General features: G+C 37.3%; 1 protein-coding gene across 7 annotated transcripts in view; it reads right to left on the reverse strand.

Annotated features, from left to right (window-relative positions):
- Positions 1-14775, reverse strand: part of PTPN13 (protein tyrosine phosphatase non-receptor type 13) — a 173214-nt gene that overhangs the window by 9474 nt on the left and 148965 nt on the right. For all 7 annotated transcript variants that reach the window (XM_087826687.1, XM_087826682.1, XM_087826672.1 and 4 more), the window contains 8 exons: positions 14632-14702; positions 12334-12395; positions 9828-9921; positions 9013-9150; positions 8833-8921; positions 4632-4687; positions 2016-2119; positions 408-556 (listed from right to left, as the gene is read on the reverse strand). In XM_087826687.1, the coding sequence (XP_087682813.1) occupies positions 408-556; positions 2016-2119; positions 4632-4687; positions 8833-8921; positions 9013-9150; positions 9828-9921; positions 12334-12395; positions 14632-14702 (763 nt within the window). The remainder of the gene's footprint in view (positions 1-407; positions 557-2015; positions 2120-4631; positions 4688-8832; positions 8922-9012; positions 9151-9827; positions 9922-12333; positions 12396-14631; positions 14703-14775) is intronic.

The raw sequence follows: 14775 nt of genomic DNA on the forward strand, positions 1-14775 counted from the left end.
AAGAGGAACAGTATATTCTTAGAGCTGTGTTAAATTACAAACTATTGCTAAAGATGAACCACATCTAAAGTATTAATTATGAAGTCTAGTGGATGGTTGGAACAGATAGTTGACTTAACCCTCCCTCCCCCCCAAATGCTTTATTCCTACAGATGAGGCAGGGAGAATAATCTTCAGGGACATTTATCAAGCTCCAAAGTGGCTAAAGAGATCCCTTTAAATCAACACTATGTTTTAGGATCCTAATTAAAAAAATAATTTACTGCTAGATATGATGAAATGGTGGTGCTTTTATAGTTGGAAGTTAAGTTGTAAAGTAATAGACATTTTCAAAATCTTCAAAATTTCTTCTAACCTTGAATAAAATTTTGTTTGAGAAATAAAAACCATCTGCAGAAGCTACTTACCTCCAGCTCCTTGGAAGGAATTCCTTGATCTAGCAAACCCCGCAACATTCGAATGACTGATTTCAACTTGGTACCAGTATATTTACCAGAGGGAAGCACATTGACGATGGGAAGTGCAGTGAGCTCCTCATTTGTCAGAAAGGCATAATCTAACAAGAAGTCAGCAGTTGATTAAAAAAAATTTAATCAACACAAAACTTAGCCAATAAGGGAACTAAATTTAGTCTATTCTCATCTCATCTATTTTTACAAGAGTGAGAGAGTCTTTAGGATAAATAAGGCACTAGAATGAATAGGTAGGCACATAAGTACAATCAACACAGGAAAGGCCCTTGTACTCAACTTTCAAGGAAACACCACACTGACTTCAGAAATTCTTAAGGTGCTTGACTCAAATGGCACTGTTTTCTTGAGGAAAATGTATCTAGTCCTACTATTACTTTTCATTTAAATGAGTTTCCAAGCACATGGGGAAAAAAGAAGGGAGATGCTTCAGAAATTCCTTACGATGGGCAATGCACCATCTCCCTCTTATCCACCACACACTCTGTGTACTCAGTGTCACTATCTCTGGTATTTGATAGTTTTCTCCATGCATATGAAGCCCCTGGGGTCTTCAGGGGTTTATGAAACAAGTGATACCAGTGCCTTAGAACAGATATGTGTCTAATTTAGTACCTGCTCGATGGAAACTGCTTATAACAGAAGGTAATTATTATCCTGAAAAAAAGTTGGTGAGATACCTTGCTACGGCCTACACAAATGTAGCTTTAATTACGCCAATCAGTTGATTAAGGTATTCTGATGATGCAGCTACTACACAGGCAATAGTAATGCCAGGCTCCATTGGGGACACAAACTGTACAAGATACCAAGATACCTAAAGAAGCTTAACATCCGGCTGGGGTGAAAGCTAGTTCTGAGTACAAAATTCACTCATATGAGATAACCATAAACTTTTACAGGGCCCAGTGTGAACGCAACAGGAGCTTAAGGCTAAAGAGCAGGGGCTACAGGAGTTGCTGAGCACTGTCACTGACAACAGTCTACCTGAATCCAAAAAGCATTTATTCCACTTCTTTACTTTCTTTAATCGAAGACTTCAAGTTATGAAAACATGTTCTTTCACTGCATTAGTATAACATTTCCTTTTGTGAAAAAAGAGGAATGAAACTGGCTCTGTTACAAAACGAGAGGGGCAGTAATGGAAGGAAAGACCAACTGACTCTAGCTCTTAAAAAATGAGGCTGAGATTCAAGGGTAATAAAGTCCTATCTTGGAGCTATTCTACCTATTTCACTGTAAATAAAAGGTGCTCCTTGACTTCTCATTACAGAGTGGCAAAACTGACTTTATGTTTCCATTTAAAGTAGTTATACATTTATTTTTTTGTTTTACTCTAAGCCACTGAGAATTTTAGCCTACAACTGCGCAAACTTCTGGCTATATAAATGAATGTTGATGTTTGCCTCTGTGATTTAACTTTATGTATCAAATAATGTACACATATGGTGAAATAACATATCCATATATTCTGAAAGTTACAATTTTCAATCACTTATTTTTTCTATCCATTGTTTTTGATGAAAAAATTGCTAAAATTCTTGCCTTTATTGGAATCTTCGTGGTTTGTTGTCTCTATTGGCAGTTCATCACTCCCCCATGTTATTTCATCATCATCAGTTCTCCTTTCTTGTGACTTTTGAATTAATCTATGAAAATAAACACACATTTGCAATATTTTCTTCAATTCTGTCCCAAAATAAATGTAAGTATTATGTCCTAGAACCACTTATTTCCTCCATAATTATGGTAGTTAAAAATAGACTATCTGATTAAAAAACACAAATCAATAGTTCTTAAAATTTCCCCTCAAACAAATCCCAAGTCTTTGAACCTCAGACTAAAGGCATCCTCTTGGGGATAGAGGAGGTGGTGCTTTGCTTCGCCTGGATGACTGAGCACATCTGTGTCAGTACAGCTCTCTCGTTTTCCAACAGCTGCCCACTACTGGACTGTACGGATGCACCTTCCGTTACTTACAGGAGTCCCTACTGATGGACATGATTCTTTTGCCGGAAGGACACGACTGTCTCTCACGCCTGGCACTCGCTCAACGTGCTAAAACTCAGTATAGTTCTCATTGTTCTAGGGGTGCAGAGCAGACACCACCTCCCTGGTAAGGCAAATGGCTAGAAAAGCAAACCAGGCAGAAGAATAATGCTCAGTGCTGAGGTGAGATGGAAAGGACATTGTAAAAGCCTGAACAGAGCAAAGTACATTTGCCCAGAGCTCCCACAACGTCAGTGGCTGGGCAGGTGTGCTGTTTCGGGTGGATGTTTCCCTCTGCTTCAATAAATGTGGGTCACATTAACATTGAATGTGTAAGTTCTGCATGCAGGAGGCTGTTTTTGTCTCCTAGTCAGTGTACTTTGTCTTCAAGGATGTATTTTGGAGATTCTTCCAACAGGCATTCTGTTCTCTTCTTTCCCATTCTTTTGAACAGCTCCTTAGTACTTCATTGTGGAGTATACCCTAATTTATTTTGTGTCTATTATGGGTTTTTACCACTATAAACAATGTTGCAATGAATAGTCTTATAGAAATGTCTTTGCACACAAATTGGTAGTGGGACCAATTCTTAGAAATAAAATTGCTAGGTTGAGGGGTATGTACCAGGGTTCTTTGAATTTGTGACACCCATCATTGTAAAATACACTATTATTTTGTAGGCATTAAGAAAGAAATAATATTGATTATTATAACAGTAGGACTTGTCCTGATTTTAGAGATATTAAAAAAATAAGTAGCCCTAGCTGGTTTAGCTCAGTGGTTAGAGTGCTGGCCTATGGACTAATGGGTCCCGGGTTCGATTAGGGCCAACGTCATGTACCATGGTTGCAGGCTCGATCCCTGGCCCCGGTCGGAGTATGTGCGGGAGGCAACTGGTTGATGTGTCTCTCTCACATCGATATTTCTCTTTCTCTCTCTCCCACTCTCTTTGAAAAAGCAATGGAAAAAATATCCTTGGGCAAGGATTAAAAATAAAATAATAAAATAAAATAAAATAAAATAATAAAATAAATAAAATAAAATAAAATAATACAGTTGTCTTGGGAAAAAAGTGTATCCAAGAATTAGTAACATGCAAATAAAACTTATAACACTGTTTCCAACTGCTACCTAAAATACATTAATTTACTTTACAATTTCCTCCCCCTGCCCTGCCCTGCAGGGTAGAGCCGGTCTCTTTCCAATGATTGGCAGCTGCCCCAGATATTTGCTCATCAATTAAGTATAAAACTATATGCATTTCTACATTAATATGTACCCCTTGTCTAACTTTATATAGTGAAATATTCCCTATCAATTTGCTTTTCTAGGAAAATGCAAATAGCTCCCATTGGCTGTTTGGTTATCATCTAACATGAAGCAAAATTCACGTATAACCTCTCCGTTGGCCAACGGCATACACAGCTTTTCTTGATCCATCATTTAGTGTTACAAAAAAATCTTATTTTATATTAGAAATTGTTTTCAAAAAGAAAAAAATTAGTGGAGTTTTTAAATGTTCCTTCTATGGTTTTATTTTCTTATTAAAGAAAATAATGTATAAAGTATAGAAAAATATGAGAAACAGAAAGATAAGTTATCTATAATCCCACCAGGAGAAGAAAATCAATGTCATCATTGTTGGCACATTTTTAAAGACCTTTTTTCCACTTTTCTTCACATGCTTAAGAGAATACTGCTTTTTTGGAGCAATGTTATAACAAACACATTGTCATATGTCACTAGAATCTCCTTGTAACACTATTATTCATTTATTTATTTATCATCACCTGAGGATATGTTTTATTTTGCTTTTGTTTTTTAGAGAGAGAGGAAGGGAAGGAAAGAGAAACATCAACTGGTTGCCTCCCGCACATGCCCCAGCTGGGGATGGAACCCGCAGCCTAGGTTTGTGCTGTGTGTGACTGGGAATCAAACCTGAAGCCTTCTGGTGGATGGGATGGAGCTCCAACCAACTGAGCCACTCGACCTGGGCTTGTAATAATATTTTAAAAACATTCTTAATATTCAGCCATAGTTCCATAATTTACACAATTCTCATTTTATTGGAAAAGAACAAATCAATTTTAAAACATCTAGAAGGAAATCTTTAGAGCACTTCTCAAAAAAAGAATGGAATTGTTATAAATACTTAAAAATTTATTCTCTTACTTTTCACTTTTTTCTTTTTCTTCACAATATTCTTCACAGCCATTCATTTTGGTAGACTACAATAAAGAGAAATCAAAATCAAATTAGCCCATTGTAAAAAAAAAATCTCATAATGTTCAAAATTTTCCTATATGTGCTGTTATAGTTCATATTCCTATTACAAAGTCACTTATGACGTTCAATTAATACATGCCAAACTGTGGCTGAGGCATTTTCAGTGGCCCGAGAAATTTTGCTGGTACCATTTACTGACCTTCACACTCATCTTGGCTTTTCATTTTTTATATATGGGATATTAATGATATAGACGTAAGGAGAAAGCAAGATGAAAATCTAAAGTAATGATGATTGAGATGTGCATATGTGGCATATGTTTTTACACAACTTAAATTTTAAAATCTGAAAAATGGGCTATCCAAAAAAATCTTGGTAATTTCTAATGTGTTAAACTGTCCTGCCTTTTTATTATTGAAGTGAGGGGTCTTTCCATAGGGAACACAGATCAATCAGTACCCACTATAATTGAATATGGTGTCTCTGAGACCCAAATACTGCGGGAACAGCTTGATACAATCAGAAGATGTTCAGTTGCATTCCTACATGGATAATAAATCTTACATTCCAATCTTTATCAGGACAGATGATCTTAACAAGTGGGAAAGTCCTTTCGTTTCAAGGCCCTGGATTATCAGGCCCTGTCTACCTCTACCTTCATCTGGTTGTACTCTCCCCCTCACTTATGAGGCTTCTCTTAGGTCTTCACAATCGCTCATCTCTTTTCACCATGAAGTTCCTGCTATGGAAGGTACTTTTTCTTCATTCAATGTAAGTGTCTTTTCCTTCTGAGACTGTTCCCTAAGCACCCCATCTACAGTAGGTCTCCTTGTTCTCTCTTTTTTAGCACTTAAAAACCCTCCATGGACCGTATCATGCTGTAATAGCATGTTTATCTGTGTGTTTATCTCATTCTTTTCTTCTCCATTAGACTGTAAGCTCTGTGAGGCAGGAACCCTGTCTGTCCACCACCGCATGCCCACACACGCTTATGCCTGAGACACAGGCAGTTGTCTCACTTAGGTAATGAAACTATACAAAAACTCTAATGAGACCTTTCAGTTACAGATTTTGTAGAGTTAAAACGTATCTATGTTATTCTGATATCTATTTCAATTTATTTGAGGAAAATGCAGAACTTCTAGGAGAAAAAGGTTGTTTTTATCCACTGACAACTAAAAGGAAGCTTCTTAGACCGTATCTGTTCTTAGAAATTGATAACTCCTTCCCAAGTAAAGTCTTTTGAATTTCTGATTCTCCATCATAATCCAGGTCTAAGAATCTACTGCGTATACTTTTGAAAGTATAAAGCCTTATATAACAGTCAAGTGCTATTATTAACAGTAAAGTGGTAAGATAAAACCCAACTGGAAAAAGTAAAACCCTATAGTGATACTTGTATTAAGCAATTTCCTACTATTTTTGCAAAGTTCACCTGTATATAGTAGGGGTAGGGTTGGGTTAAGGGACTGACCTTCAGTCTCTCTTCTCATTATGAATAGGTTCTTTGGAAGAGGCAGCTGTAGTATTGCCTCAAGGAAAAGATTTAAGATTTTTACCACAAGAGGTTAGTTGTAATCCTCTGCTCAAAGAATCCAAATCCAGCAACTTGAGTAGAGGAGATCCAGAACCAGCTACATATTTTATAGTGCCCAGTGCCAAATGATATTGTGGCATCTCTTGTGTCCTGACTGGGAATCAACCCAGTGACCTCTTGGTGCATGGGACAGTGCTCAACAAACTGAGCCACACCAGCCAGGGCTAGGAAGAACTTAACTTTTGGGTTTTTCTATCAAAGAACAAGGACTGGTTTTCTTTAGTACTTCTTTGATGCTTCTTTGTGGAGTTTTAAAGTTTTCCTAATACAGATCATGTACACTTTTGGTTGAATTTATGCCTACAGCTTCTATTTGTTTTGCAACTATTGTGAAGGAAATTTTCTTTAATTATATTTTGTAACTGGTTAAAGCAAAGACTGTGTTATGGACTGAATTGTGTCCCCTCAAAATCCACAGGCCAAAGACCTAACCCCCACTGTGACTATGTTTGGAGACAGTGCCATATTTATGAAGTTAATTAAGGCTAAATGAGGTCATAGGGATGGTGCTCTAATCTAAAGGGACTGGTTTCTTACAAGAAGAGAAAGAGACACCAGGAGTGCACACACACAGAGGAATGGCCATGTATGGGGTCACAGTGAGAAGGTGGCCGTCTACAAGCCAAGGAGAGAGGTCTCACAAGAAACCAACCTGCTGGCACCTTGATCTTGTATTTCTAGCTTGCAAAACTATGAGAAATTAAATTTCTGTTCTTTAAAGCCACCCAGTTTATGGCATTTTGTTATATGGCCCAAGCAGATTAGGATGGATTTCAAACTCAAGTGCCTGCAGGGACCAGACAAATAAAAACCTCTGAAATGCTGGGGTTTGGAGTGGTGATGGTGAGTAGGGTTGCAAAATAGAAAATGGTGGGGTCTGTAGAGAAATAGTCATAGCATACAAGTAATTTAAGTTTTGAACTTTAATTTTGTCTTGTGAATCCTGAGAGTTTATAGTATAAAGGAATAGGAATCTTTGTGGATTGTTGTTTATAATAAATATGAAAAATAAAATTCATTAAGAGCAAATTTAACAAAGGTATATCCATGTAATAGAATACTGGAAAGGTATTAGAAATCATGAGGTGGATTTTTATGTACTACTGTGGAAAGAGGATAATAATAGTAGAGAACCAAATTTAGAACCATGCATTATAATTTATATTTAAAAAAAATCACCTCTCTCTCTTTCTTTCTTTTTTGATTTGCAGAAACTTGAGTAATGATTCTTTCACTGGGATAGGATGATGCTTAAATGTAAAAAATGAAATTAACCTCAATTTTCACCCTAAATGTAATGTTTCAGTAAAACAGGCAATAACTTCAGATGATGTCGAGTCTTTTTAAACAAGTCTTAACTGAAATCTCAAAGTAATCATGGCAAACCCATGAAATAATTGGAAGAATTCGATTTTTCTATGGTAATTAAAAGACCAAGAATCCATGAGGGACAGGAGGGAGCACTCAAAGATAAAAGCCACATTTTCTACCAAGGTTAGGCATTAACTGGAATGGGATCTTGGAATTCTCAACATTTTTTTTTTTTATTTTTTAAGAGAGAAGTGTGTGGGGGGGGAGAGAGAGGGAAACATAAACATCGATATGTTGTCCATTTATTATGCATTCATTGGTTGATTCTTGTATGTGCCTTGACCGGGGATCAAACCCACAACCTCAGCACATCGGGACAATGCCCTTAACCAACTGAGCTATATGCCCAGGGCCTCAACTTTTATTTGGTGTAAAAATAATATCATCCAGCCCAGCTGGCGTGGCTCAGTGGTTGAGCATTGACCTATGATCAGGAAATCGAGGTTTGATTCCCGGTCAGGGCACATGCCAGGGTTGCGGACTCGATCCCCAGCAGCAGGAATACAGGAGGCAGCCGATCAATGACTCTCTCATCATTGATGCGTCTCTGTCTCTCTCTCTCTCTCTCCCTTCTTTTCTCTGAAATCAATAAAGATATATTAAAAAAAAAAGAATGAGAAAAAAAAGATAACACCCAGTTCTAGCTGGTGTGGCTCAGTTGGTTAGGCATTATCCTATGCATCGAAGGGTTGCTGGTTCAATTCCTGGTCAGGGCACATGCCTGGGGTTGTGGGCTTGATCCTTGCTAGGGGGCGTGCAGGAGCCAGCTTTTCGATGTTCTGCTCTCACATTGATGTTTCTCTCTCTCTCTTTCCCTCTCCCTTCCTCTCTCTAAAAATAAATTAAAAAAAAAAAAAAAGATATCCAAAAAGAAAAAGAAAAAATCACATGTTGTTTTTTTTTATACCTTTTTTCTTGAATGGAAAATTTCACCAAAAGAAGTTAAAAGACTTAAAGATAAGTTTCTCCCAAATGAGTAAATGACATGAGTTGTCATTCTTACTGCGGTTACACTAAGCAGCCACCAGGATATTATCTTTACCTCATGTCCAAAAGGGAAACTAGGAGTAAGGGAGAGGTAAGGCCTGGGCAGAGAAAGCGCGTTTTAAAGGAAGGAGACAGAGAATTCTACTCGGTGCAGCTTCCCACAGTGCTGACCTAGGGAGGTGCGACCCTCACCTCCGTAAAATCCTCAGGTAAAGGCGATCCACCACAGTCTGTGTCTTCTGCTCTCTCTTCAGATAGCTTCCCATTGGCTCGCAGTGCGCCTGGGAGAGAAGTAAAGAAGCCGGGAGGGGTTAACACGCAGCCCAGCGGCCTGCCCGTCCCCAGGGCCAGCTGCTTCCCTCGCTCCGCTACCTGGGGCACAGGCGTTGCCCGCCGCGCTGGTTTGGGTTAGGAGGTTCTGAGCTTCCTCGTCCACGACATCCAGCAGGGACTGGATCACCTCGGCTTCCTGAGGGTCGTCGTAGATGTCATCCTCCTGCGCATCAGACTCTTGAAAAACAGCAATTCACATGGGGTTTTACTTTTAAAATACTGATATAATTTGAAGCATCCACTTTGAAAAGTGGCCGTGACTAGACGAATGGATCACACTAACGGGGGTTATCGTTTTTAGACCTAGAGCTACTCTGGCTGCTCTGACAAAAGACCACACAAACGCAACTTACAAAGTCAACCAGCGTCGATGTCTGTGATACGCCTTTTTAGGAGACATTAATAATTTAATGCTTATTTTTCTAAATTAATCCAAAATTGTTAATTCTTGAAAGAAACTCAAATTATGTTACAAAGATTAAGGATATGATAGAGAGCCCCAAATGTACCCAAGAAAAAATTTCTCAATTATTAAGTAGCCTGTAAATTGTTTCTCCAAGAATATGAGGAATACTATCAAATAAAACAGCTATCTTTTCAATCATTTAAAAATAGTTTTAACAGAGATGAGAATGAATCCTGGATATTGGTACAGTAATATAGCTAACAATAATTAATTTTATATTGTTCTTCTATTTCTTTGAACAACAATCTGCCCTTTTAAAACCAACTATAAAAAAATAAAACCAACTACAGGAACAAGTAAGGCAAATAAGAGAAGGGACCTAATATTTCTTTATTACCTGAATTATTAGGGCATTTAGAGAAACTGGATGACTGATTTGGAAAACTACCTTTGGACAGAATCAAATTTGCTGATCCCTTCATCTGATCAGTAGAACATTTTCCTTCAGGGTACAAAACTTCAATTATTTCTTCCCCATTAACCTAAAGCATAAAACCAAAGCAACTCGTTAGTTCACTGTTTTATTAGCTTCCAGGGTTAGGGAGGACTGTACATTGCCCTTCGATGTCCTTCGGGGATCCCCCTTTCTTAGTACAAAATCCATTTTATATCTCCCCACCTTAGACATGTTTTTAGAAAATACCAGTGCTATAAACTGTGTAAAGGGGATGGAACTTCCCATCATCAAGTCTGGAAACCTGAGATTAAACATTAAATCAGTATTTTTATTCTAAGAATTCTCACAATGCTTACTAATAGAAATTCTGAGTTGCCATAAGAGAAATCTATAATGCTGAATTTCCTAAACTTATTTGACTGTGGAAATCTCTTTTTTGAGGCATATTTTATGTGGCTTGTCATTCACAGAACTTTTCAGAAAAGTTTAATAGGACTACTAAACTTAGAAGTTGAGGGAAAGAGGGGGAAAATCCACCTTTTAAGTATCTGTGAAGCTGTTACATGGGCATAAATTCCAGTTTAGTGCCCCGGTCAACAGTTAGGTATAAAGACTTTCAGATCTAGTCTAAATCTCATCTCAATTTAAGAAAAATAACAATGGGCTCATAACTATAAATTATTTATAATAAAATGTAACTTTTTAATTCAAGGGTAAATTGTGAAGCGATTCATGGTGGGTAGACTACTGACAAAAAATGAATTGGCAAAAATGCAAAGTTAAATAATCAGAATAAATTAAATAATTTTATGCAAAAAAAGATATTTGCTCTGAAGATTTTTACTCTGTAAAGATAAAAAGTAGAGATGATAGATGAAATAAAATCATTTCTTCATAAATAGCAGTTACATGATGTCAAAAAGTTTCATTGGATTGTGAAACCCCAAACTTTATAACAAATTCATAGGACAGACATTCGTATTCAAGGACAGAATATTGTTTGAGCAGCTTTCTGGAAGATTTTAGCTCCAACCAAAAGTGTTTGCAGCTATGAATAACAGAAGTCGTAGTTTCTAGAGTTTTATGTTAATATAAACAGAAACTCTACCCTTCTCCCCTTTCAACAACATGGTGATATCTAAAAAGAAAATAAGCACTACACACAGCATGACGAACACTCAACACACACCAGTTCAGCTGCTTCAGCTATGTGCAACTGAAGTAGTGAATAAACAGAGCAGTGAACGCCGCTGCATCCCAGCCGCAAAATACAAATGCCGAGGAACGTCTATTGTTGTGTTCTGGGCCTTTCTGCCTAATCATTCTTCTGCACACTATCTTTCAGGCCTTGACAAACCGTGTCGCAAGTCTGCGATAACAAAGCGAGACGAAAGGCACAGAGTTGTGGGCTTCTGGTGCTAAATCCATTTTCTCCTCCTGCACTCGGTCTAGTTCGCGTCCAGAAATTTTGTTGAGAGGATAAGACTTTCAGCTCACAAGAAGAGTAATGCCTCAGCTCTGGACTTTACACGGAAAGACATTCAAATAGTGAGGTTCAGAAAGACTGCAGGCTGTGTGTGGGATCAAACCCCCTCACAGAATGAAGATCCCACTGTGATTATTTTACTTTATTTTTAATCCTAACCCAAGGATATGTTTCCTACTGACTTCAGAGAGGGGGAGGGGAGAAAGAGAAACAACAGTCAGCTGCACCCCGAATGGGGGTTGAGCCTGTAACCTAGGTATGTACCCTGACCAGGAACTGAACCTGCCACCCTTTGGTGTACGCGGCGATGCTCCAGCCCACTGAGCCACACAGGCCAGGGCCGGCTGTCACTACTTTAGAACGTACATTACATGCCAAAAGAAAACTATTAAACAAAATGTTAGTCAAACAAATGGGCATACATGTAGCCTTAACGAGAGAGCCTAAAATGGAATTTAGTTATGTGATGAAATAGTTAAATCACCACCAGGTTTCTCTGTGCTAATCTTAAATGATTTAGGGTCTTTTTTTTTTTAATTATTGGCAAAGCCTTTCCTATGTCCTTCAAGAAGCAAGTAAGCCTTTGTCTTTTGCCACTACTGTTTCTCCTCAGTCGCATCAGAGATTTGTCATTGCGAGTCACTGCTGGTCAACATTAACCCAGAGGACCAATTTCACTCTTAACTACAAGCTTCTTTTCTGGGTATCTAAGACAACCAAAGGAATTGTGCACATTAATAAAAATCCCGGTGCTAAAGCTATCTACTTAAGTAATTAGCTTATTTAGAAGCCGAGCATGTGCCAAATAAAGTAGGGTTACTTATGGGGGGGCGTGACGATGTGAGCTTTACTTAGCAAGGCCTATTTGCTCACTGATATATATTCCTATTATCAGCATATGTTTCTTAAAAAGGCAAATATTTAAATGTGAAATCAGTTTGGTTCAAGACACAAACCAGCTGGTTATTTAGATAAGGGAGTAGGACATGAAGAAGGCAGCCTCTTACTTACCTTAGAGAACGAATCATTAGGAGTGAGGGCAGGCTTGCCACAAGGCTCCACACTGTGGTGACCTCAAAGGGACAACGTAAAGATTAAGGGATGAGTCAGTCAGAACCACAGTAGGAGCATCAAAATGATGAAAGAAAACCCACATACCTGTACATGCTCTTATTTATTAGTACATTAAAAGAGGTTATGTCACAAAGTGATTTACCAATTAGATGGAATCTAATATTAGCGAAGGACTTATCTATCCCAAGGAAAAAGCCAGTTTCTTAAAAGAAAATAGCCTGCATAAAAGCTCAGTTCAGGCTGAACGGTTCTAGTGTGAGGTACTGAATATGAATTATCCCAACCAAATGGGAGACACATCACAGGTCATGAACTAGATTCACTTTACTATTTAAGAGAAGATAGCAAGCTGTTCAGACTACCGATTTAACACAGTAAAACAAGTTTTGAATGTCCAAACTAAATGTTAATTTGAACTCTTAGTTGTCAGTATAAAAATTCAATACATATATTAAAATAAGATTGTTTCTCTTACAATTAAAGTCATATTTAAAAATAATGTGATTCATTAAATTATATTTTCAAGAGATTTAAAGAGATACGGTAGAGTTTGGAAAAGTTAAAAAGAAAGAAAAGAAAAAAGAAAAATACAGGTTAAGTGTATTCAAGGACTTCTATTTGAGAATGATCTAAAAATAATTCCACCTAGAAAGATGCAATAAATTTTTAGGGATAAATTTCTATAATCTTGTGGATGATGTTAGAAAGAGCCCAAGAATGTCTTTTAATGTTATTTACAGAAGATATACTACATTATTAAACTTCTAGGAAAAATAATGAAGAAAGCATACTAATAACAAACCACTAGTTCAAAATAATCCAATAGAATAGCATAAAACACAATAGTTTATTATTTGCAATTGCTCCCTCCGGTTCCCCGAACTGCCCTCTCCCCATGTCTCCAGGCAACCACTGACCTGTTTTCTATCACTATAGATTAATTTGCATTTTCTATAATTTTGAATAAATGGAATAATACAGTGTGAACTCTTTTTTATGTGGCTTCTTTCACTCAACAGACTTATCTGAGGTTATTTTAATTATGTTCCCGTATGCATCAACAGACCATTTTTATTGCTAAATAGTATTTCGTTGTTTGGATATATTACAACTGGTTTATTCATTCAACAATTTTTGGACTTTGAGTGGTTTATAATTTTGGCTACTACAAAGAAAAGCATTTACAAGATAAATGCTTTCTTTTCTCTTGAGTGAACAAATAGGAGTGGAATGGTGGGATCATATGGTAGGTGTACATTTAAATTTTTAAGAAATTATCAAACTGTTTTCCAAAATGGTTTTACCATTTTACATTCCCCTCATGACAAGACAGTTATTATTGGTACTATATGATTTTTCAGATTCATAAAGGAGTTAGTTCTATGGGATTCAAGTAAGAGAAACCCATAAAGACAGATCACTAGGCAGTTTCTACAACGGGGGCAGGGAATAGCTACTCTCATTAGCTTTGAAAGTTACAAACAGGAGTCTTCCCAGGGGTCACTAGAAAAATGCTCTCTGTGCTGTTCTAGAAGATAGTCTGACTCTAATGTGAACTGGGACTATTAGAGAGTAGATAGAAGGAAGGTATTCAAGATAACAACAGAGGAGGAGAGTAACAGATCTGCTAGCTTTTAGAAGATAAACTACGTCTGCAATCTTAGTGAGGTTTCTTTTAGCTACTTTTCATACTTAGGTACTACTACCTGATAACCTAAAAGTTTAGTTATATATGAAGTGAGCTCTATGAGCTTAGGCAAGTTATCAAACTTCTTGGTGCGTCCATTTCCCCTTCTGTAAAATGAGGATAATAACAACACTAGTGTGACAGGGTGGTTGTTGTTGGGACTAAAGCACTTAGAATACTTAGTGCAGAATAGCATTAAATCAAGGTTAACTGTTGCCACAACCACTAGTTCTACAATTTATACTATGATGCTAAAATGTACGACAGATACTTTGTTTTCTCACTGCCATATTCACAATTCCCAGAACAGTGCTCAGCACAGATACTAAATAACTGTGTGAATAAATTATTATGTGACAATCAATGTGATGTTCCACATATATTATTGTATTAATGCTCATTATAACCTTACAAGGTAGACAGAGATCCTGCAAAACACTCTGCAAAGGCAATAAAAACATTTTAGTGATAGTCACCATATGTGCTTCTGGGAAAAAGACAGTTACTTCTCCATAACTACGTGTATCATAAAATGAATGTGCTCTTACCATTGGCTTTGGTTGACTTTGGAGTTGAAATGGCAGACTTCTTGGAACTTGGGATCACTGGCTGACCATCTCTGTGTTGTAAAAAAATGAGAAGGCAATTGCAAATTACTAAAGATACTTGCTTAAATATCCTTTGAACCATCT

Source organism: Miniopterus natalensis, chromosome 1 (genome assembly GCF_054644295.1).
Source record: "Miniopterus natalensis isolate mMinNat1 chromosome 1, mMinNat1.hap1, whole genome shotgun sequence".
Taxonomy (NCBI): domain Eukaryota; kingdom Metazoa; phylum Chordata; class Mammalia; order Chiroptera; family Miniopteridae; genus Miniopterus; species Miniopterus natalensis.